The sequence below is a fragment of the Berghia stephanieae genome, chromosome 4, assembly GCF_034508935.2.
Source record: "Berghia stephanieae isolate SIO BIC M18660-M18661 chromosome 4, UCSD_Bste_1.3, whole genome shotgun sequence".
In the NCBI taxonomy this organism is placed as follows: domain Eukaryota; kingdom Metazoa; phylum Mollusca; class Gastropoda; order Nudibranchia; family Aeolidiidae; genus Berghia; species Berghia stephanieae.
In genome coordinates this window covers 48,534,038-48,559,037 of record NC_088363.1, presented here as the reverse complement: position 1 = coordinate 48,559,037, position 25,000 = coordinate 48,534,038, and the positions used below count along the sequence as shown (strand labels likewise).

The 25,000-nt window shown below is 37.8% G+C and overlaps 1 protein-coding gene across 1 annotated transcript in view; it reads left to right on the top strand.

Moving 5' to 3' along the window:
- The window catches only part of LOC144970738 (uncharacterized), a 227,970-nt gene that overhangs the window by 144,297 nt on the left and 58,673 nt on the right, over positions 1 to 25,000 (top strand). The window contains exon 3 of the mRNA XM_078910705.1: positions 20 to 166. Within this exon, the coding sequence (XP_078766831.1) occupies positions 20 to 166 (147 nt within the window). The remainder of the gene's footprint in view (positions 1 to 19; positions 167 to 25,000) is intronic.

Genomic DNA, 25,000 nt, shown 5'->3' with positions numbered 1-25,000 from the left:
CCATTTGTTGTATTTCCAGTGTGATGCTGGAGTTGGAACCAACGCTTTCTATGATCTGGTCTACCGGAAGTCCAGCAATTCCAGCCTGATGATGCTGATGGGTGGAGCTTGCAATGAGGTGACCATGACCTTGGCTGAGATTGTTAACTACTGGAATATCGTGATGGTGAGTGTAACTGTAACGCAACATAGCAGACTAGTTTACCTCTAATGATTGTAATGATTATACTAATATGTACCAATGAGAGAGAGAAAGAGAGAGAGAGAGAGAGAGAGAGGGAGAGAGAGAGAGAGAGAGAGAGAGAGAGAGAGAGAGAAAGAAAGAAAGAGAGGGAGAGAGAGAGAGAGAGAGAGAGAGAGAGAGAGTTGTAGTGCTATCAGCGAGACTCCACCTGGGCCTTCTAGTTCCAACGCCGCACCTCGACGAGCAGGCATGTTTTAAGAGGGCTATGAACTGCAATAGATTTGAAGAGGACAAGGGGAAAACCACAGATGTCCACTTAATAAAAAGATGTGACTCCCCCTTTGCTTGATGTCAGTGATCTAAACTTTTTTTATATATAGAAGGAACGAATTGACGTCACTCAGCTCTTTGTTATTGTTTTTAGCCAGTTATTTTTATGAGTAGTTCTCACTAATTTATATCAATCAAACTAAAATGGTTAAAGGTATTACATGTACGTAGGATTATATATTGGTATGTAAAATACGGCTGGCGAACGTTGTGAGCTTTTTAACTAAAAGCACAGCATCTATAAATAGAACAGGGAAGAAATACTGCAACCATAAATCTTTAAAGGGTTGTATTCCTTTTGCTGTTCTATTGATGCGATGCGTTTAAGTAAAATAATCACAACATCTGGCAGCCTTATGAAACGTACTCACACACAGTACCATGTGTAACCTTGAACGTTTATATTCTAATTGATATCATTTAGAGAGATTATTATTATTATTATTATTATTATTATTATTATTATTATTATTATTATTATTATTATTATTATTATTATTATTATTATTATTATTATTATTATTATTATTATTATTATTATTATTATATTATTATTATTATTATTATTATTATTATTATTATTATTATTATTATTATTATTATTATTATTATTATTATTATTATTATTTATATTATTATTATTATTATTATTATTACTATTATTAGTATTATTATTATTATCATCATCATCATCATCATCATCATCATCATTATTATTATTATTATTATTATTATTATTATCATCATCATCATCATCATCATCATCATCATCATCATCATCATCATCATCATCATCATTATTATTATTATTATTATTATTATTATTATTATTATTATTATTATTATCATAATCATCATCATACTTTTCATTATTATTCTATTATTGATTTGTGTTAAACTGGTGACGAGATTCCAATCATTCGATGTTAAACGGGCGGTAATATTACGAGAAAACACTGTCTGTATAAAGGAATTATTCACGGCCTTGTCATTTTATTGAGGCAATGCAAAGACAGAATTGAGATTTAAGATCTTGTGATGACATGCAGGGTGACATTCTGATCGCAATGATATTAATATAGGTATCTTAGTTTGATCCAATTTCAAAGACAGGGGCTTTTATCATTGTGCGATACTTACTGAGTCTTCCTAGAAGATCTACCCTCTAGAAACATTCAAAGGAAGATTCGAATGACTTCGTAAAGACATTCCTTCCTCATAACCATCCACTTGATGGCAGAAGTTTTCACCATTTTTCTCTACCTAAAAAGCAGACCGTATTATTATTGGCAATGTCGTTACTGCAACGTCTTACACACAGCACGTTGATTTGGAGGGGAGGGGGGAAGGGGGGAAGTGTATATGTGACTCTTCGGCTCATAACCGTATTAAATTGGGATGAATTGGGGTCCGAAAAGTGATTTTAGAATTAAATCGATAGGAAATACTGATTTTTTTATTTTTTTTTTTGCATTGTGAGAAATTGTATTCATTCTCTAGCATAACAAATCGAAATTAACACGAAATTTCACTTTTGTGTCAATAAATTCAATTTGTAGCATCTAGGTCAGATCTCACTACGAAAAAATCGTAGAAATACGAATTTTTGGCTCCATCTACAGATCTGCATAGGTCTCATTGACTCAATAAATCTTATCGAAAAGTAAAGTCTACCTTCTTAGAACCTATATTCAGGACTTTGGAACATTTTTAGACAATTCTGAGAGAAAAGTGTTTATTTGTAAAGCTATTTAAAGTGAATTTTTCGGGGTTTTTTCCCTTGGAAACTACGAAATTTTCAAATTTCAAGTAGGCACCTCTGACCTATTATTTTTTTCCTTCGAGCTTCAGGCAGCATCTTTTTCATTATCGTTTTGTAATTGAACTAGATAGAATCATTTTCAAACGGTTTGTTGCTACGATAAATCCTGAGAATATTTTTACCTAGAGGCACAAACTTCGAAAAATATAACCCCCATTGAAATAAGGGAAGTGACCCATTTTTTTTTTAATCAAAGGGAACAGTGCACTACCTTGTTTTTTCACAATAGACCTGCGCTTTTTAAAAATAATAAAAATAAATAGAATTCCCTTTATTCATCCCATAGGGGTAAATTTGTCTAGTTCAATGGAATACTGGAATAACTCAGGCATCAGCAGCAGTGTAGCGTCGCAAACTGAGCTAAGGCGAAGTGACTTGCTCAAGGCCACACAACGAAGTGGGTATTCGAACTCGGTACCTTTCGGATAGGAAGCAAAGACCGTACCGCTGATTCACGCTGCCCCATAAAAATTAGTGTTTCGTTTATACCCCATTTAAACTTTAGGTCGATTTCAATGACCTTCCACTTGTCACACGTTGAAGAATATTTATATTTTATCCGAGGTGTAACTGTATGCAGGTCTGACATCCGAACCCGAATATGGGCCTAGAATAACATTGTTGTAATTGACAATATTTTCCGTCATTCTTTGAGATTTCCATTACAACAAAGAGCCCATAATGTGCACAGTAGCTCAGCGGTATGGTCTTTGCTTTGTACCCAAAAGGTACCGAGTTCGAAAACCCGCCGCTGCGCTGTGTGGCCTCGAGTAAGTCACCTCGCCTTAGCTCAATTTGCGGCGCTGCATTGCGGCTGACTCTAGAGACAAATTTCCCCTTTAGGATGAATAAAGGGAATTCTATTTTTTATATTGATTAATTTATAATGAGTTAGGTTATTGTTAAACCTTGCATCTGGTTCATGCTAGTTCACATTACCTCTTGAAGACAGTGGATAACCAATAAATATGAGATCTTGGTTTTTGTCACTCCAAGGAACAATAGTTCTGCCCTCAATAAATTGTATAATATTGTTTACCCGTTTCAGTGTTTTTCTTTCTATAATAAACTAATAAACCTCATTCTCCTCTTTTTGAAATCGCCGTCATCATCTCTATATCATTATCATCATCATCATTATCATTATCATCATCATCACCATCATCATCATCATCATCATCATCATCATCATCATCATCATCATCATCATCATCATCATCATCATCATCATCATTATAATCATAATCATCATCATCATCATCATCATCATCATCATCATCATCATCATCATCATCATCATCATCATTATCATCATAAGCATCATCAATACCGGTATTATCATCCTTCTCCATCTCCTCCTGCTCCTCATCCTCCTCCTCTTCATCATCACCATCATCATCATCATCATCATCATCAGCATTATCATTTTTTTACGTGAGCTTTTACATAGCGCAATATCCGCTAAACGTGCTCAATGCGCTTTGCAGTGTGTCCCTAGTTAACAGCAACACTTAAAATGTAGGAGGAGACATGAGGCCTGTCAAGTGAACATTTGTGTGATGTTTAATGTTGTAACTAATTCGTATCACTTTACATTTCTTTGGATGGAATTCCACTTTCCAGTCATCCTCCCATTTCATTATAGAAAAAATTAAGGGCAGTTTTACAAGTTCTCTTTGTTAAACCCCAGAGTAGTGGGGCTATGTGGTCTTGTGGCATAACACTTGTTTTGGATCGTATGATCCTGGGTTCGAGCCTCGCTCCGCGCATAGTTGAGTCCTTGGAAATAGCTCTTTACTAACATACTCTCACCGTCCTCATGTGCAAAATGAGACCTGGCCGTCAACAGCGTTGTCTCTGTTGGAAAAAAATGTATTGTCGCTTAACAGGCGTCATGTCTTGTTCTCTATGCTACGTGTTATTGTTGATCAGATGCTCTTTGTAAAGCGATTTGAGCACATTTAGTAGATATTGAGGTACATATAAACGCTCAATTTTGTAATTTTGAAATTCAATATTCCTCAACATCTCGATGGTCGGCGTATCAAACCACTGAAGTCTCGATTTTCACGATCGGCGGATCAAAACTATGATGTTTACATACGAGCTTTGTGCACCATGTTTTATAATTTAATTTTTGGGCGGTGTCAGAGGTCTGATCCGCACAAAATGAAATAAAACATGGTGCACAAAGCTCGTATGCAGACTTCAGAGGTTTGATCCGCCGACCATCGATATTCTAGCTCGTATAATTTTACTCAGTTTTCTTTACTTAGTTCATTCCGACAAAATAGCATTTTGAGACATCGGCTGGGTTCCGAATAGGCAGGAAGATTAGAGAATTTCCACGCTTGATGGATGGAGGCGACGAGTTGGTTGATGTTGTGTGAATGTCGAGGAGAAATTTGATTCGATATCGGTATTGACTGATGCTTACCTAAGTGGATGTTTTACTTGTCAGCTGCTGGGCAAACAAGGTATCGAATTCGAACATTTATTTATATTTATTGTCCAACAGTTGTCAGTTGCCTCTATGTCACGGCTCGGATTAATCATTTTGATGTTTATTTCCTCTTTCTCCTCTTTTTTTAATCTTCGTAGTCATCATCTTTATCGTTATCATCGTAATTGTTGCCATTATCGTCATCATTTATAATGATGATGATGATGATGATGATGATGATGATCATGATGATGATGATGATGATGATGATGATCATCATCATCATCATCATCATCATTGTTACCATTGCCATCATCATCATCATCATCATCATCATCATCACCATCATCATCATCATCATCTTCATCATCTTCATCATCATCGTAATAATATTAATAATAGTAATAATAAAAATAATAATAATAATAATAATAATAATAATAATAATAATAATAATAATAATAATAATAATAATGGTATAGATTTATAGTGCGTCAAACATCCCTTCATCTGGAGGACTCTGACACAGAACAAAGATTCAGCCCTCACACCGTACGCGGACACGCTAATTATACACATAATTCATCTATAGCGTGAAATTGATAATAGCAGTTGCTTGTTACCCTTTGGGTAAGGCGCTAGTCTAAAGCTAACTTCCCACCAGGCCTATCAAATCCAGATACCCAATCAAAACTGTATGGACGTAGGGACGCAGGGGCCTGAAAGAAAAAAATCGCGGCTTCACATGACGTTGATCTGGGTTTCTCTGTGAGTACTCGACCAACCAATTGAGCTATTGGGACACTCATTGTGTTGTGGGCAACTATTAAATATTCACGTACCCGATAACGTCAATTTGGCAAGAAAAAAAATCAGTTTTCTCTAAGAGGTTAAATACAGTTCACGGTCTTCATGACGTCACTCATCTCTTTGTAGTTGGTTTTATCAGACCGACATATGGGTTTCTAGCCTCAATTAAGTCAATCACTTTGTAGACGCCTTCATGCACGTCTAAATTAGAGTATTTTGTTTAAAGACATATCATTAATAAAGTATTCGGTAAAAGGTCAAATACAGTTCACAATTCTTATGACGTCACATATATTATGTCCTTTTTTTGTGTGGTCACCACGTGCATGTTCCCAAATCTTGTAAGACACACTTTATATCGGATTATCTCCCGTTGTTTTAACTCTTTGGGTGTGGCTGTCTCCAAGGTCAAACATGTCTTGAAAAGGACGCCAGTTATATGTACGCATCGTCATCATTATCATCATCATCATCATCATCATCATCATCATCATCATCATCATCATCATCATCATCATCATCATCATCATCATCATCATCATCATCATCATCATTATTATTATTATTATTATTTTATTATTATTATTATTATTATTATTATTATTACTATCATTATTATTATTATTATTATTATTATTATTATTATTATTATTATTATTATTATTATTATTATTATTATTATTATTATTATTATTATTATTACGTGTTAATAGTTGCAGTTGGCTGTGGACAACTTAAAAAAGCACATTGAGCGCTTTTAATGGATATTGATATTGCGTTGTGTAAAAGCAAAATAAAAAAAACAACAACAACAAAAAACAAAAAAAACAACAAATTATATCACCGCTAAACGTTCTTTCTTTTCTGTCCAGCTGAGTCAAACGTAATCCGTTCCTGGTGTTAGGAGTTTTAAGGGGGATAATGAGGAATCATTCCCCCTTTGTTTGAATGGTCATAATAATTATTTGTCTGTCCGCTCCATAGAGTCCCATAGTTCGCTTCAAGGAGATGGGGAGGGGGGAGGGGGGAGGGAGGGGAATGAGGCGGAGGGGGATGCTGGGGAAGGAAGAATGGAAGGATGAACCCTCTGGTAAGTGGTCATTGATTCTTAAGTTTCATGTCAGGGGCAGTAACTCATGAACAGTTGATACACTGCCGGCCGTACACTGAAAACATAATAAAAACATTTTAAAAAGAAAATTGGCCAGAGAACTCGTCCTTCAAATATCGGTCGAGGAAAATGACCTTTACCTTGTCAAAAATTCTCAAAACTGAGACTTCGTCTAAGATTATTTAGAAGTCCTAGATTTGAGAGTTTTTGTTACTTCTGGACAATAGTAACGAGAAGACAAGGTACTTTTAGTTATGGTTGTGCCAAAATATTCTCTCTCTCTCTCTCTCTCTCTCTCTCTCTCTCTCTCTCTCTCTCTCTCTCTCTCATGAAAACAATGTCTACTAACTGATCATAGCCACCTTCAGTACATGCCTGTTACACGAGCCAATCAGCCCCACAGATAATAAGCATTATACACTATTTAAACACGGGAGGTTGAAAATAGAAATGCTTCGAGTCGTGAATAGTTATATATAATGCAATTCCGTTCAAAACTGTGTCATACCATAGTGATTAATACTCACAAACTTTGGGGCTGACTGATTTGGTTGCACGGCATGCATAAAAGGTGTCAATGCTATTTACCTATAGAATCAAACTGATAAATTGAATCGTTATTATCATCACATCGAATTCTTCTTTCTCTATTTCTTCTTCTTCTTCTTCTTCTTCTTCTTCTTCTTCTTCTTCTTCTTCTTCTTCTTCTTCTTCTTCTTCTTCTTCTTCTTCTTCTTCTTCTTCTTCTTCTTCCTCCTACTTCTCCACCTCCTCCTCCTCTTCCTCTTACTCTCCTTCTCCTCCTCCTCCTCCTCCTCCTCCTCCTCCTCATCATCATCATCATCATTATCTTCTTCATCTTTTTCTTCTTCTTCATTATCCCCCAAGAATGCTTTAAAAAGAGACGTCTCTCTCTCTCTCTCTCTCTCTGTGTGTGTGTGTGTGTGTGTGAGTGTGTGTGTATGTGTGTGTTTGTGTGTGTGTGTGTGTGTATGCGTGTGTGGTTGTGTGTGTCACCCTCCCTCTCTCTGATATTGGCAAGCCACCAAAGACATGGACGCGCTCGACGTCACACTCTAAACGACTTCCGTTCTCTGACAAAGGGACATAATTTCCATTGACTTTGGAAAACATGGCCGACAATTTCCTACTCCATTTTGGTAGGGTCTTCTCCAACTTGAAAACGACAAAGTTAGAACTTTTTATTAGAGGAATGCGTTTGTCCACGATTGTGTCCCCTAGTCGTGTCCAACACAGCGAATCCGTTTATGAGGCCTAGTCGCACGGAAACATTCTCTGAAAGAGGTTGAGGATTTCTTCGAGTGAATTAAACTCCCGAGATAATTCGGGATATAAAAATCAATGGGGAATATCAAAATAGCTTTACCGTGTGCTCGAGGTCATTGGCCACATTGCAAAATGTGCTCAAAGTGATCCCACATAGTGAAATGTTTTCAAAGATATCGAAATATCTAAGATCGCTCAGCTTGACGCATGGGTATATTTACAACTTCCATAAACAAAGCAACGTGTTTACATTTACTAAGAAATATCCAATGGTTGGACAACAACAACTAATGTGACCTATCTCAGTTGAACGAAAACCTATAGATAGATCGCTTCTATTTCGGGTTTCGGAATAAATTTACTTAACCTTTCTTTGTTGTCATCTCATAAGATGTTGTTGAATGGAAATGGCTCACCATTCTTCCTGGACAGTCTGTTGCAATTTTTCATCCCCACTCCAGCTCTTGATGTCGTCTCGCCATGTATTTCGATTTCCTGATCTTTATTGTTTTCAATAACAATCCGGGCGCAGGCTCCCTCAATTGTCTTATTTTTTATTTTCCAGTTTATTCTACACATGAATATAAAATCCACATTATAATTCTCTCCCTACCTTATTTTCAGAATTTTACCCGAAACTTCACACTCACCAAACACAAAAAGAGATTTTTCAAATAGAATAGTAACTAGTTTATGGTATATTTTGTTCAGAAAAAATATTATTAGTCTTTTTAATTTTAGCCCTTTATACTATTTGAACCTGTTATTAGGGCCGACTTTAGACCCTATCGTTATCCTTGTCTGAGGGCACTCCAGTCCCGAAGACAGGCCAAAGAAGATTAACACGGAGAAATCTGACGGCCTGTTTATATTTAAATCAAACCAGATTTCGATCCCTTCCTAGCACGGACATAGGAAGAGCTACCCAACCCCGTCATTGCTTCAAACGGCACCCTTACAAGCAAGACCTGAGAGACGGCCAATTCGACTAAGGACCTCAGCTGCCACCAAGATTCTTGAAGATTCTTGATTCATGAAGAATTACAACAACAACAAAAATGTGATTTTTCCTTTGTTAGTGCCCAATGATGAATCATAAACATTTTTTTTTAAAAAGCCATGTAAATACGTACCATACTATTCAAAACAGAATAAATCCGGCTTACTTTATTGTCAGCTATGTGAGACTGGAACTTTTTTTTATTCATTACTTATTGTATTGTGAATGTTATATTCCTAGCTATTCGAGCCATTAATCATTGTCGTTTACATTTCATGTAATATGTAACGGGGAAATCATAGGATTTGCAGACCTCTATATAGTTATATTCTAATTAATGGGGCGATTCTGTGAGTGCAAGAGCTGACAACCTATGTAAAACGCTCGTGTGATGTCGAGAATTTTTACATAAACTTTCTTAAAATTACATTCAGGGACCCTTTATATAGCGTTTTGAGCACGTTTAATGGATATTGCGTTCTAGACGTCTATATAAAGTTTTTTTTGTTTGTTTTTTTAAATGACCCTCATCTTGGCAACGAAAAAAAAACAAACAAATAAAAACATTAAAACCTAAGACTTCGCGAGGTCTTGGGTTTGGTCATTTGAATCGATCGATATTTGAAACAGGTGTTTTCTGGCCACAATTTTAAATACGTATTTTTTCGGAGTGTCGCAACGTTGCTAATGAGATCCAATTGCCGTGTTGACGACCTCGCCACAATGCAGCAAAATGGCACCAGCATTTGATTGGACACGTCGTCACTCTTAAGGTTTCCCTTTAAAGGGACGACGTTCTATGACGACAACATTTTAATGAATGTGGCCAGGGAGGAAAGCAATTAGTGGCCAAATTATCTATCCAAGAATAAAACAGAACAGTCTGTCGTCCCTCGTGACATTCTGGTATATATCGTGACCGGGCAATTGGTGTTATTTCTTAAGTAAAATACTAACATTTTCTGCCTGCTAGCTGCACGGTACCAATACACAAAACAGCGTGTAACCTTCAACATGTATAGTCTCAAGTGAGAATTAATCATCTGACAGGCGATAAATATATAGAACGAAGATGACGTCACTCAGGTCCTTGTTATTGTTTTTTACCATCCACATTTATGAGTACTTCTCATTAAACTGTATGAACCAGACTATAAAAGTTCATTTACACACAGTTTTGTGTGTTGGTCCGTTATACATCCGGATGGCAATGTTGTGAGCTTCTAAGTCAAACAATAACAACGAATATGTGTGACGAAAAAACATTCTTTCCTGGACGGAATATTGTCTTTCATAAAATTCGCTCTTCTTGAACAAATTGATAATAGGATTCAACATTATTGACGTCACTTAATGACGCATAGTGACTTAGTAACTAGTTCTAAACTATCGGAACAATGGCGCACGCCCTTATGAAAGTGCATCCAGAGGAGAAAAACATTATAAATCTGATCATGTTTGACTTTTTTACATTCTGATCACTTGACATGCGAAAAGTTCTAGCCAACATGAAGAAAAATAAAAAAATACCGATTTTCTTTGTTTTGAACCAAGCTGCTCGTTGCTGGGCAGACGTGACATCAGACGATTGAATCCTATTCCAGCGTTACTAAACATTAACGAATTAAATAGTAGTTGCCGTTTATTCCGTTCGTCCACCTGAGATTTTTTTTCCTGGTACCAAAAAGAGTCCGTGTTAAACATTCCTTAATTCTCAATGTGCTTATTTCAAAGAAAAGAGGTTATGATAAATGCAATTTAAAAAAAAAACAATTAAGCATTTACAAAGGGCAATATCCAGTAAACGTGCTCAAATCGCTTTACAAAGGATCCCTTACCAACAACAACACGTAACATGGAGAACGAGACATGCCGCCTACTAGGCGATATTGCAATATTTTCCGACAGAGACAACGCTGTTAACGGCCACGTACTCATTTTACACCTGAATACGGTGAGAGAATGTGAGTAAATAGCCTTTTATAAGGACTCAACTATGCGCCAAGCGAGGATCGAACCCAGGAACATCCGTTCCAAAAGCGAGTCTCATACCACAAGACCACATAGCCACACAAAATAATAAGAAAAGCAGGAAAATGACAAGCACACTTCAATTAGAAGATTACCTTCTATATGACTCTCCATTACTAGAAGATCAGAAAATTTAAAACTTTACATATAACGGTCTACTTTATATAATTCGTTCATAATCAATGTGCCATATAACCGACGTACTATAGGAGAAAATGAAAAAAAAAAAAACCCAAAAAAAAAAACAAAACAAACGCTTTTGATAAAGCTGACAGAAAACTCCTTCAAATATCGATCCATTAATTTGACCCTCACTTGTCAGAAAAAAAAAAAAAAAAAAAAAAAGACAAATAAACAAAAAAGCAACAAAAAGGAAAAAAACAAACAAATAAGTTCTCAAACCCTTGTTAGAAAATTTAAAAATTGTTGGGTTTTTTTTGTTGTTGTTCAGAGTAACAGATTAAAAATACCGACAGCTTTTTTTTTACCCCCTTGAAAGTAAATGTTCCATACTTAATGATACTTAAAATTCGCCAATATTTTTTGAGGGTCCATTTAAAACCTTCATCAGCGAAAATCTTGAAACACGAGAGCTTTTTAAGTGTTTACCTATACTCCGCCAGTAATATTATTACTCCAAGCGATTTGAGTGTTAATATTAATACGGGTTTTAGACTTATTACTAATTTCGTTTTGAAGTGTCATTATCGCCTGATGCTCCCGGGAGTGTCGATGATAATAGGATGATGGTGAGTGATGTCTAGCACTCACTTATGACCTCTGAACTCATAACCATCGAGTTTGAGTTATCTCCCCGTGATTAAACCGGAAGTCCGGCAGGTAATGCAGACGATACTTTGCGTCTGGACAAGATACGTTGCGAAATATTAGAAAAATATATCTTACTCGCTTTTGTTGCTCATTAATTTTTATTTTTTTAAAATTCAAATGACAAATAAATAAATAAATCAGTTTTTGTCCTTAATCGAAATGAGACCAAAAAAAATTCACACCTTCTACTCTTCCAGTATCAAACTCATTGGGAGCATGCATGTTACCAATCCTTCGGAGGACTAATAATGAATAGATTACATAATAAATCATAAGGTTGCATGACTATTTTAGTAGCAAGATGTATAGGCAGATTATTTAGATTACGATACGCTTAGGGGGCGAGGATGGATTAATTTTATTAACGACCAGCATGAATTTAGACTAGAAAAAAAAAGAAATCATTACGCTGAAACCAAAATATCAATTACACAAGCTATGTCTCCATTCCTCCGGAAGAGTGGTTTTACACTTCCAATGAGATAGGAACCAGTTTTTTCACATCACACTTTTGTTTCCTATTACTGTCTATCATAATATATCTTAAAATCCTTTATGAATTATAGGAAAATAGACCAACCTTTTCGCAGTGCCACCAAAACGGCTTTGCGCTCCCTCAGGAGACCGCCGGGGAACCTAGTTCGAGAACCTCTGGTCCAACGCATTTCCTCTGACCGTGGGTTCATCCAGTACAAGCTTGGGCTTTTATCATTAATAAAAAGGCCATAACCGCTGAGTGTCAACTCGGAAATCAGGTCAGATAATAACGGTGGGAATCCATTTCCCTGTCGTCCTTATCAACCCAGACAAGAGATGAAACTGACACAATTTATTCCGCCCTTCTCTCATAAAACATTATTTTTTTCCATAAACCTTATAGAAGGAACGAAATTGACGTCACTCAGTCGTTATTGTTTTTAGACAACCAGTTGTATTATTTGTTCTCACCAAATTCCATCAATCAGACTATGTTATATAAACGCACAAGGTTACACATAGTTTTGTGTGTTAGTACATTATATCCGGCTGGCGGATGTTGTGAGTATTTTATCTAAACGCACAGCATCACTAATTCAAAATATTATGTAGCCTGGCGTCTCTAATCGGTATTTTGTCGGAATGAACTTTGTGTTGGTAATGGAATTTAGAGATAAAAACATGAAACTTGTGGTACATTTTCTATTTGTGACGGTGAAGACTAATTACATTTATTATATCTTGTGCAAACATGGCCAAACCCCAACGTTTGTATTTCCGATAATTTTAACCAGTTAACTGCCGTGCCTTGGAAAGATACGTATTTAAAATTTTGGCCAGAAAACTCCCTCCTTCAAATTATATCGATCGATTTAAATGACCCTCATCTTGGATATAACTCTCAAACCTGGGACTCTATTGATCTTCAATAAAGACCTCGTGAGGGCCCAGGTTTGAGAGTTTATTTTTTAATTTTTTTTTGTTGTTGCCAAGATGAAGGTCATTTATTTTAAATCGATCGATCTTAAAATTTAAAGAACGAGTTTTCTGGCCATTTTTTCAATACGTGTCTTTTCAGAGTACGGCAGTTAATTGGTTAATTCCAAATTCACTAAAATGACCATCGGCTTTAAACAGCGTTATGAGTAGTCTTGCCAAATATTACAAAAGAAATCGTGGAATTAAAAATTTTGGCTCGAATTTCAGAACTTCAAGAGTATCTTCTAAGATGTTCGTGAAGTTCTGAAATTCGAGCCCAAATTTCGTATCTTCTAAGATGTTCGTGAAGTTCTGAAATTCGAGCCCAAATTTCGTATCTTCTAAGATGTTCGTGAAGTTCTGAAATTCGAGCCCAAATTTCGTATCTTCTAAGATGTTCGTGAAGTTCTGAAATTCGAGCCCAAATTTCGTATCTTCTAAGATGTTCGTGAAGTTCTGAAATTCGAGCCCAAATTTCGTATCTTCTAAGATGTTCGTGAAGTTCTGAAATTCGAGCCCAAATTTTGTATCTTCTAAGATGTTCGTGAAGTTCTGAAATTCGAGCCCAAATTTCGTAATTCTACGAATTTTTCGTAATAGTTGGCAAGTCTAGCTACTCATAGCCCCGTTTAAAGCCGAGGGTCATATTAGTGAACTGAGCATCGAGGTGTGAACAAACTGAATGAAAATGAAAGTTGATGCCAAACTACATAGTTTTGAGGATTTAAAAAATAACAGGATTTTAAAATTAAAACAGACATAATATGTGACCATCGTGCCGGTTAAGTCCAGTTGTCCATTTAGCTTGTCAGTAGTGAAAGATTTAAATCTGAATGGTCACTTTGGGCGTCATTGTTTATGCGTTGTGGCCCTGAGATCAAATGAAAAATGGGTTGTTCCGTTGTTGACGGTTGGCGCGTAATAGCGCATACGTTTTGACAGGTGTTTGATCTGGATGGATCTGAGAAGACATTTTTATTGTTCCTGTGTTGACGTTGAAGACGCCGTTGGTGTTTGTTGTGATGTTTTGATTTCTTGTCAACATACATGTCTATGGCATTGCCGTGATACATTTTGTGCGTTCCATCTACATCGGCTGTATATTTGTCTTTTCTCTGTTTTATGCCTAATTAGTTCTCTTGAACACTTTTAGAACCTTTATTCCGATTATATCTGATGCATTATGTGTGTGTGTATGTGTGTGTGTGGGCGTGTGTGTATGTGTGTGTGGGGGGGTATTTGTGTGTGCGTGTGTGTATGTGTGCGTGTGTTTGTGTGTGTGTATGTGTGTGTATATGCGTGTGTGTGTATGTGTATGTATATGTGTGTGTAAGGAAACCTAATTACACGTCATATTATAGATATACTAATATTTAAAATGAAAGTTAATCGGCTTAGGTCTCGATCTGGGCTTGAGTATGGGAATTGTAGAAAATGGGTGAAAGAGAGAGAGAGAGAGAGAGAGAGAGAGAGAGAGAGAGAGAGAGAGAGAGAGTGAGAGATGGATATGTGAGAGAGAGACGCACTCACATACACACACAAACAAACACACACACACACACACACAGAAAGATAGATAGATATATAGATAGATGGATAGATGTATGGATAGGTAAAGAGAGAAACAGACAGACAGACGCACTCACACTCACACACACACACACACACACACACACAAACACAGGGATAGATAGATAGATAGATAGATAGATAGATAGATAGATAGAGAGAGAGAGAGATAGAAAAATAGAGAGAGAGAGAGAGAGAGAGAGAGAGAGAGACGCACTCACATACACACACACACACAAACACACACACACAGATAGATATATATATAGATAGATGGGTAGATGGATGGATAGTTAAAGAGAGAAACAGACAGACAGACGCACTCTCACACACACACACACACACACACACACACACAAGCACAGAGATAGATAGATAGATAGATAGAGAGAGAGAGAGAGAGAGAGAGAGAGAGAGAGAGAGAGAGAGAGAGAGAAATCCAATCTGCCCCAAATTACCAAATGAATACGAATCATTTAATACAACCTAACATATTAACTGTGGATGAGTGGGAGTAGATTTAGTAGTCTAAATAAAACAATGTAAAATTAGAGTTAAATTGATCAATATTATGAAATAGTGTTTTCGACCACTGTAAGATACGGCATGCATCCTATTCAAAAATACATTTTTACTTAACCGAAGCCAGCTATTCTTTTGGCTGAAGATCTGAACAAATGTGTATGAAAGGTGCCAGACAAAGCAAGAAAGAAAAATACAAGAAAAATAAACATCCCAAAAAAAATTTTTTTTAATCAGTCTACCTCGACTGGGGATCGAACCTCAGACCTTCTGATTGCCGGTCAGACGTGCTATCATTATACCACAGAGGCTCCCGATAGTTGGGACAATTTTAATGCCTATAATATTCTTCACAAAGGTACGTGTTTTTACGGCGTGAACTCTCGCTTGCATCAAACAAGACAGAGGTACATTGTTCAATGTATGTTTTGAAAACGCGTTATCATAATCCTACGACTGACTGGTAATCAAAAGGTCTGAGGTTCGATTCTCAATCGAGCTAGACTGATTTTTCGGGATGCTTTTTTTTTTCTTGTATTTTTCTTTCTTGCTTTGTCTGGCACCTGCTGCCATACACTCTTGTTCAGATCTTCATCTTACACCGGTGCCTGCTCCATAATCTCTTAATTTGATATTTTCAAACAAAATAAAATGGATCAACTCAAATGTCTTCGTCATCGTCTTCTCGTGTTCAATGCATGTGTTGTTTGATGCAAGCGAGGGTTCACAGGGTAAAAACGCGTATAGGCTATAGATATTAAAATTATCCCAACTATGGCACACAGTTAGAAAAGAGGTCATTTTAGATTATGTCAAGCGACAAAACTCGTACGATTACCAAAAGACCGTTAAAAATAGATTTTTACTTTTGGAGTACAATATTGCTAAAACTACAAAGAGGAGAGATTTTGTCGCTCATAAGGGTATATATGCACATTTCTTCTATTTATATTTCAAATTTCATTCGATTATGATAAGTACTTTTCCCGTATTCTCACAAAACATCAACCCAATTTGCATTTCAATGAGTGAAAATATGGAGATGGCCATTTTACTCCACTATCGCGCGACACGAAAATGACGTGAGCGAGGCAAGGCTGCCAGATGGCCAGACTTTGACCTGACCAAATTCGACTTCAAAAGTGGCTAAATAGAAAATCAAATGGCTTTCACTATTAAGACTGGCCCACTTAAAATGAACTAAAATTGATATTTAAAAAAAAAAAAAAAATGGATCAACTCAAATGTCTTCGTCATCGTCTTCTCGTGTTCAATGCATGTGTTGTTTGATGCAAGCGAGGGTTCAATGCATGTGTTGTTTGATGCAAGCGAGGGTTCGCAGAGTAAAAACGCGTATCCTTGTAAAGAATAGGCTATAGATATTAGAATTGTTCCAACTATGGAGAGTCTCTGTGGTGTAATGGAAGCACATCTAACCGGTAATTGGAAGGTCTGAGCGTCGATACCCAGACGAGGTTTACGGATTTTTCGGGGATGGTTTTTTGTCTTGTATTTCTCTTCTTGCTTTGTCGAGTCTTGTACCTTTTATACACACTTCTTCAGATCTTTATCTTACACTGGTGCCTTCTCCTAGTTTCTTAATTTGATATTCTTTTGGCTGTAAGATGCACTTTTAGCATCTTCATTATCCCAACATAACACCGCTTTCAATCGGTGGGTCATATTATAAGCTTAACCGATAACATTTTGGTTTAAAATGAATGCTTTCAATTTGTGGAGAGTAAGTTATCTTTCATAAACTTTAACAGACTTAAATTCCATCTTTCATGTTATAGTATGTTATCTATCGCTTCCAAACGTTATTAAATTCGGAACGGATTTAATGTGTGCAGTTGAATTTGTAGTTAAAAATATATGAAAATTGGGTTAATAATAATTATGATAATGCTTATGTGTGTAAGGAAACCTAATTTCATGTCATTAGAATGACTATCGCGCACAAATCTTTGGGCCTCTTTTTCGCTCACGAAGTGCCCAAATTCGCGACAAAATATAGGACGAAGCCGTTTCGTACATGCTATTTTTAAAAATTAATTACGACGCTGTTTATAATTGAATATGACTGAAAGTTGGCACACAGTTAGAAAAGAGGTCATTTTAGATTATGTCAAGCGACAAAACTCGTACGATTACCAAAAGACCGTTAAAAATAGATTTTTACTTTTGGAGTACAATATTGCTAAAACTACAAAGAGGAGAGATTTTGTCGCTCATAAGGGTATATATGCACATTTCTTCTATTTATATTTCAAATTTCATTCGATTATGATAAGTACTTTTCCCGTATTCTCACAAAACATCAACCCAATTTGCATTTCAATGAGTGAAAATATGGAGATGGCCATTTTACTCCACTATCGCGCGACACGAAAATGACGTGAGCGAGGCAAGGCTGCCAGATGGCCAGACTTTGACCTGACCAAATTCGACTTCAAAAGTGGCTAAATAGAAAATCATATGGCTTTCACTATTAAGACTGGCCCACTTAAAATGAACTAAATTTTAACAAACAGAAAATTGAATAGACTAGGACAAATGTCACTGAGACAAACATAGATGAATAAAATGTAAAAAAAAAAGAAACAAAATTATATATTTGGCCACACACGTGGCCATCTGGCAACCTTGTTCGCGACGCCGGATGACACAAATCCTCGCGCGCTTTTTAAAAATTAAGGTTTCATTGTTATGTCATAGGGATAGTAGATTAACACATTCTCTCTCTCTCTCTCTCTCTCTCTCTCTCTCTCTCTCTCTCTCTCTCTCTCCTCTCTCTCTCAAATAAATACTAGAAGTAACATAAGCCATGGTCTCACGGGACTGATTGATAATAATTCAGCAGGGATTTTTCGTGTCATTTGTATGGGTTGTAAACACAAGATTACACTTCGGAAAAGTTCCACATGATCAATATTATGTATATTTTAAAACAAATTTATAGTTAACCCTAGCCATACAGCTCCAAAACTATACAAGTTAGAACTCTTCTGATGTCTTCACCATATTTTCTGATAATTTTGCCATAAAATTGCTGTTTTAATATCTAATTCCACGTATTAAGCGAGATACAGGCACAAACCAGAATAAAACGCAGAAAAAGCGTCCCATATTTTCCGTATTTTTTTCTCTTTGTGAGTCATCCAAATAAATGACATCTTTGAAACTGCATAACTTTGTTATATATTAATGGATTTTCAAAATTCAAAAAGATTTTTACGTAGTGGAGATAGGGCTTTGATTTAAGAGTAGTATTTCCTACAAAAATAGAAAACAAAAATTTTCATAGTCATTGCTACATGTCATATCATCTGTATATTTAAAGTGAAAATAATCCGATTATTTCCCGGTTGATCTTTACTGGTGTGGGCGCTGAATTGTAGCTGGGAATTTTGGTATTGTGTCTGTTTGTGTGTGTGTGTGTGTGTGTGTGTGTGTGTGTATGTGTGTGTTTGAGAGAGAGACAGAGAGAAAGAGAGATAGAGAGAGAGAGCGAGATAGAGAGAGAAAGAGAAAAAAAAGATAGAGGAAGATAGAGAGATATAGATAAAGAGAAAGAGAGACAGAAATGAAGAGAGAGAGAGAGAGATAGTGGGAGAGAGAGTGGGAGAGACAGAGAGATAGAGAGATAGAGAGAGAGAGCGAGATAGAGAGAGAAAGAGAAAAAAAAGATAGAGGGAGATAGAGAGATATAGATAAAGAGAAAGAGAGACAGAAATGAAGAGAGAGAGAGAGATAGAGAGAGAGAGAGAGAGAGAGAGAGAGAAAGAGAAAAAAAAGATAGAGGGAGACAGAGAGATATAGATAAAGAGAAAGAGAGACAGAAATGAAGAGAGAGAAAGAGAGAGAGAGAGAGAGAGAGAGAGAGAGAGAGAGGGGGGGAGAGTTAGAAATTTAGTTAAAAATAAATGTCCTCATAATATATCAAGAAGAGTAAGTTTTAATTTATAAACTTCAACAGATTAAAATGTCCCTCCCTCATAATGTGTGTCATTTGTGACCCATCGATTCAAAACGCTGTTGCAACATGGTGGTTTGGATTCCAAGATTGGACTGTGCGACCCTCAGCACTTAACCCTGGATCACTTTACGGCGCTGCACTGCGGCTAACGCCAGGGCTACTCCACTCTTCCCTTGGAATAGGCCATAAAGACAATATTATCAGGAATGAATAAAGGGCTTTATTGTGTTTTATTTCATAAGACTAAGGCGATTATAAATAGAAATGGTGAAGGTTGATTTAATACGACATAATAAGAAGATTATAAACAGAACTCTGTAATCAGCAAATTGGTTCCTGGACTACCCACCCCCCATCACGTGACTTGATGCCTGTCATCAACGTCTTCCTTCCATTATTGTTATGCAAGGGTCACAGAGAACACACATAACACATTTAGCCGGACATCTGGGCATCAGGTGGAGCTCTCATTGGATTATATGTAGCGAGCGTATATGTGGTCTTGTGGTATGACACTCGCTTTCGGATCGGAAGGTCCTGGGTTCAACGCATAGTTGAGTCCTTGCCTCTTTCTCCATGACAGATACGAGCTTTTTTACAACCAAAATTAATCCTACCCAGACGGTCCAAAATGTCTCTAAAAGCACCACATTTACCTCACATTTTAAAAAGGCCCGACACATTTTTGTTGACACTATCCAACTTGTAAAAATACAAACCCTTTACTTTGTTAGTTGACTGAGGTTAATGTTGCTTAAGTACAAAGTGTCAACTTTGGAAGCGATTTTCTCAACAGTAGATTTTTCTCACACCCTAACCCATACATTTATCCATAACTTTATTAAAAATCACCCGATTTGCTTGAAATAAAGATGGAAATGCTCGGGATACCTTGGGCTTTTAGAGATTGTGACACGAATGCTCGCATATTTAAGGAGCTTGAATTATTAAAGTATTCTCATCTCTTTTTTCGCCTACAATATTTTTTCATTTTTTTGTCTGAGTGAAACTGTTGAAACAGTATTGTAGCCGAAATAAGTGCTGAGATTACTATTATATATATATATATATATATATATATATAATATATAATATATATATAGAGAGAGAGAGAGAGAGAGAGAGAGAGAGAGAACGAAGATGACGTCACTCAGGTCTTTGTTATTGTTTTTTGCCATCCGCGTTTATGAGCAGTTCTAAAAAAACTGTATTAACCAGACTATAAACGTTTAAGGTTACACATAGGTTTGAGTGTTCCTCCATTATACTTCCGGATGTCAATGTTATGAGTTTCTTAGCCAAGCGCATACTATATATATATATATATATATATATATTATATATATATATATATATATACATATATTTATATATATATAGATATAGATATATATAAATTAAGCGTGTTTTTCTATTGACACATTTCAGATTTGAATAACTCCAAAGCTATGTAAGATTTCATCAAACAGTTTTTTTTGCCATAGGTGCAGAATGCATCAGTTTTGATTGATGTAAGTTTTAACACTGTACTCCCTTTGGTAGCTCAGTTATAACAAGATATGAAGTGAACAGAAAAGTGCCAGAAGACAATAGAGAATAAAAATTTTTTCGCGGCGGTGGTGGGGTTCGAACCCGCGACCCCATTGGTACGACAACTCCGCCTGGCAGGTGAGAGCGCGGCTCCACCGTGTGAGCCATCCACGAACACAAAAATATTCGTTTCAAACTCAAAGTCATCACCAGATCCCTCTCTCACCCACTTCTTGAGATCGCCGATTCGTTCGTACACCACCATCGCGAATAATTTTGACCAGCAGTTAAGCTTAATAGCCAATATTCTCAACACAAACATATAACATAGAAACGATTGAGACATTGAGCACGCTCCGGTGCATGGGGTGAATTTTAATTCAGAAAAGTGAGTGGAGCAGGCACCCATGTTGGCAACAACAAGATATGAAGTGAACAGAAAAGTGCCAGAAGACAATAGAGAATAAAAATTTTTTCGCGGCGGTGGTGGGGTTCGAACCCGCGACCCCATTGGTACGACAACTCCGCCTGGCAGGTGAGAGCGCGGCTCCACCGTGTGAGCCATCCACGAACACAAAAATATTCGTTTCAAACTCAAAGTCATCACCAGATCCCTCTCTCACCCACTTCTTGAGATCGCCGATTCGTTCGTACACCACCATCGCGAATAATTTTGACCAGCAGTTAAGCTTAATAGCCAATATTCTCAACACAAACATATAACATAGAAACGATTGAGACATTGAGCACGCTCCGGTGCATGGGGTGAATTTTAATTCAGAAAAGTGAGTGGAGCAGGCACCCATGTTGGCAACAACAAGATATGAAGTGAACAGAAAAGTGCCAGAAGACAATAGAGAATAAAAATTTTTTCGCGGCGGTGGTGGGGTTCGAACCCGCGACCCCATTGGTACGACAACTCCGCCTGGCAGGTGAGAGCGCGGCTCCACCGTGTGAGCCATCCACGAACACAAAAATATTCGTTTCAAACTCAAAGTCATCACCAGATCGAACCCCACCACCGCCGCGAAAAAATTTTTATTCTCTATTGTCTTCTGGCACTTTTCTGTTCACTTCATATCTTGTTGTTGCCAACATGGGTGCCTGCTCCACTCACTTTTCTGAATTAAAATTCACCCCATGCACCGGAGCGTGCTCAATGTCTCAATCGTTTCTATGTTATATGTTTGTGTTGAGAATATTGGCTATTAAGCTTAACTGCTGGTCAAAATTATTCGCGATGGTGGTGTACGAACGAATCGGCGATCTCAAGAAGTGGGTGAGAGAGGGATCTGGTGATGACTTTGAGTTTGAAACGAATATTTTTGTGTTCGTGGATGGCTCACACGGTGGAGCCGCGCTCTCACCTGCCAGGCGGAGTTGTCGTACCAATGGGGTCGCGGGTTCGAACCCCACCACCGCCGCGAAAAAATTTTTATTCTCTATTGTCTTCTGGCACTTTTCTGTTCACTTCATATCTTGTTGTTGCCAACATGGGTGCCTGCTCCACTCACTTTTCTGAATTAAAATTCACCCCATGCACCGGAGCGTGCTCAATGTCTCAATCGTTTCTATGTTATATGTTTGTGTTGAGAATATTGGCTATTAAGCTTAACTGCTGGTCAAAATTATTCGCGATGGTGGTGTACGAACGAATCGGCGATCTCAAGAAGTGGGTGAGAGAGGGATCTGGTGATGACTTTGAGTTTGAAACGAATATTTTTGTGTTCGTGGATGGCTCACACGGTGGAGCCGCGCTCTCACCTGCCAGGCGGAGTTGTCGTACCAATGGGGTCGCGGGTTCGAACCCCACCACCGCCGCGAAAAAATTTTTATTCTCTATTGTCTTCTGGCACTTTTCTGTTCACTTCATATCTTGTTGTTGCCAACATGGGTGCCTGCTCCACTCACTTTTCTGAATTAAAATTCACCCCATGCACCGGAGCGTGCTCAATGTCTCAATCGTTTCTATGTTATATGTTTGTGTTGAGAATATTGGCTATTAAGCTTAACTGCTGGTCAAAATTATTCGCGATGGTGGTGTACGAACGAATCGGCGATCTCAAGAAGTGGGTGAGAGAGGGATCTGGTGATGACTTTGAGTTTGAAACGAATATTTTTGTGTTCGTGGATGGCTCACACGGTGGAGCCGCGCTCTCACCTGCCAGGCGGAGTTGTCGTACCAATGGGGTCGCGGGTTCGAACCCCACCACCGCCGCGAAAAAATTTTTATTCTCTATTGTCTTCTGGCACTTTTCTGTTCACTTCATATCTTGTTGTTGCCAACATGGGTGCCTGCTCCACTCACTTTTCTGAATTAAAATTCACCCCATGCACCGGAGCGTGCTCAATGTCTCAATCGTTTCTATGTTATATGTTTGTGTTGAGAATATTGGCTATTAAGCTTAACTGCTGGTCAAAATTATTCGCGATGGTGGTGTACGAACGAATCGGCGATCTCAAGAAGTGGGTGAGAGAGGGATCTGGTGATGACTTTGAGTTTGAAACGAATATTTTTGTGTTCGTGGATGGCTCACACGGTGGAGCCGCGCTCTCACCTGCCAGGCGGAGTTGTCGTACCAATGGGTCGCGGGTTCGAACCCCACCACCGCCGCGAAAAAATTTTTATTCTCTATTGTCTTCTGGCACTTTTCTGTTCACTTCATATCTTGTTGTTGCCAACATGGGTGCCTGCTCCACTCACTTTTCTGAATTAAAATTCACCCCATGCACCGGAGCGTGCTCAATGTCTCAATCGTTTCTATGTTATATGTTTGTGTTGAGAATATTGGCTATTAAGCTTAACTGCTGGTCAAAATTATTCGCGATGGTGGTGTACGAACGAATCGGCGATCTCAAGAAGTGGGTGAGAGAGGGATCTGGTGATGACTTTGAGTTTGAAACGAATATTTTTGTGTTCGTGGATGGCTCACACGGTGGAGCCGCGCTCTCACCTGCCAGGCGGAGTTGTCGTACCAATGGGGTCGCGGGTTCGAACCCCACCACCGCCGCGAAAAATTTTTTTATTCTCTATTGTCTTCTGGCACTTTTCTGTTCACTTCATATCTTGTTGTTGCCAACATGGGTGCCTGCTCCACTCACTTTTCTGAATTAAAATTCACCCCATGCACCGGAGCGTGCTCAATGTCTCAATCGTTTCTATGTTATATGTTTGTGTTGAGAATATTGGCTATTAAGCTTAACTGCTGGTCAAAATTATTCGCGATGGTGGTGTACGAACGAATCGGCGATCTCAAGAAGTGGGTGAGAGAGGGATCTGGTGATGACTTTGAGTTTGAAACGAATATTTTTGTGTTCGTGGATGGCTCACACGGTGGAGCCGCGCTCTCACCTGCCAGGCGGAGTTGTCGTACCAATGGGGTCGCGGGTTCGAACCCCACCACCGCCGCGAAAAATTTTTTATTCTCTATTGTCTTCTGGCACTTTTCTGTTCACTTCATATCTTGTTGTTGCCAACATGGGTGCCTGCTCCACTCACTTTTCTGAATTAAAATTCACCCCATGCACCGGAGCGTGCTCAATGTCTCAATCGTTTCTATGTTATATGTTTGTGTTGAGAATATTGGCTATTAAGCTTAACTGCTGGTCAAAATTATTCGCGATGGTGGTGTACGAACGAATCGGCGATCTCAAGAAGTGGGTGAGAGAGGGATCTGGTGATGACTTTGAGTTTGAAACGAATATTTTTGTGTTCGTGGATGGCTCACACGGTGGAGCCGCGCTCTCACCTGCCAGGCGGAGTTGTCGTACCAATGGGGTCGCGGGTTCGAACCCCACCACCGCCGCGAAAAAATTTTTATTCTCTATTGTCTTCTGGCACTTTTCTGTTCACTTCATATCTTGTTGTTGCCAACATGGGTGCCTGCTCCACTCACTTTTCTGAATTATAGCTCAGTTATAATGCCATGAGTAGAAAAGCGTAATTTTTATATAAATCGTAATTTACAGTTTGTTTGTTTTTAATCATAGACACATTTCAGTTTTGAAGACTTCAAGAACAGCTGCAACGACATCAATTTTTTCAACATATCAATTGTTTTTCTGATATCTTACTTGTAATCGTGTGTTTGCACAA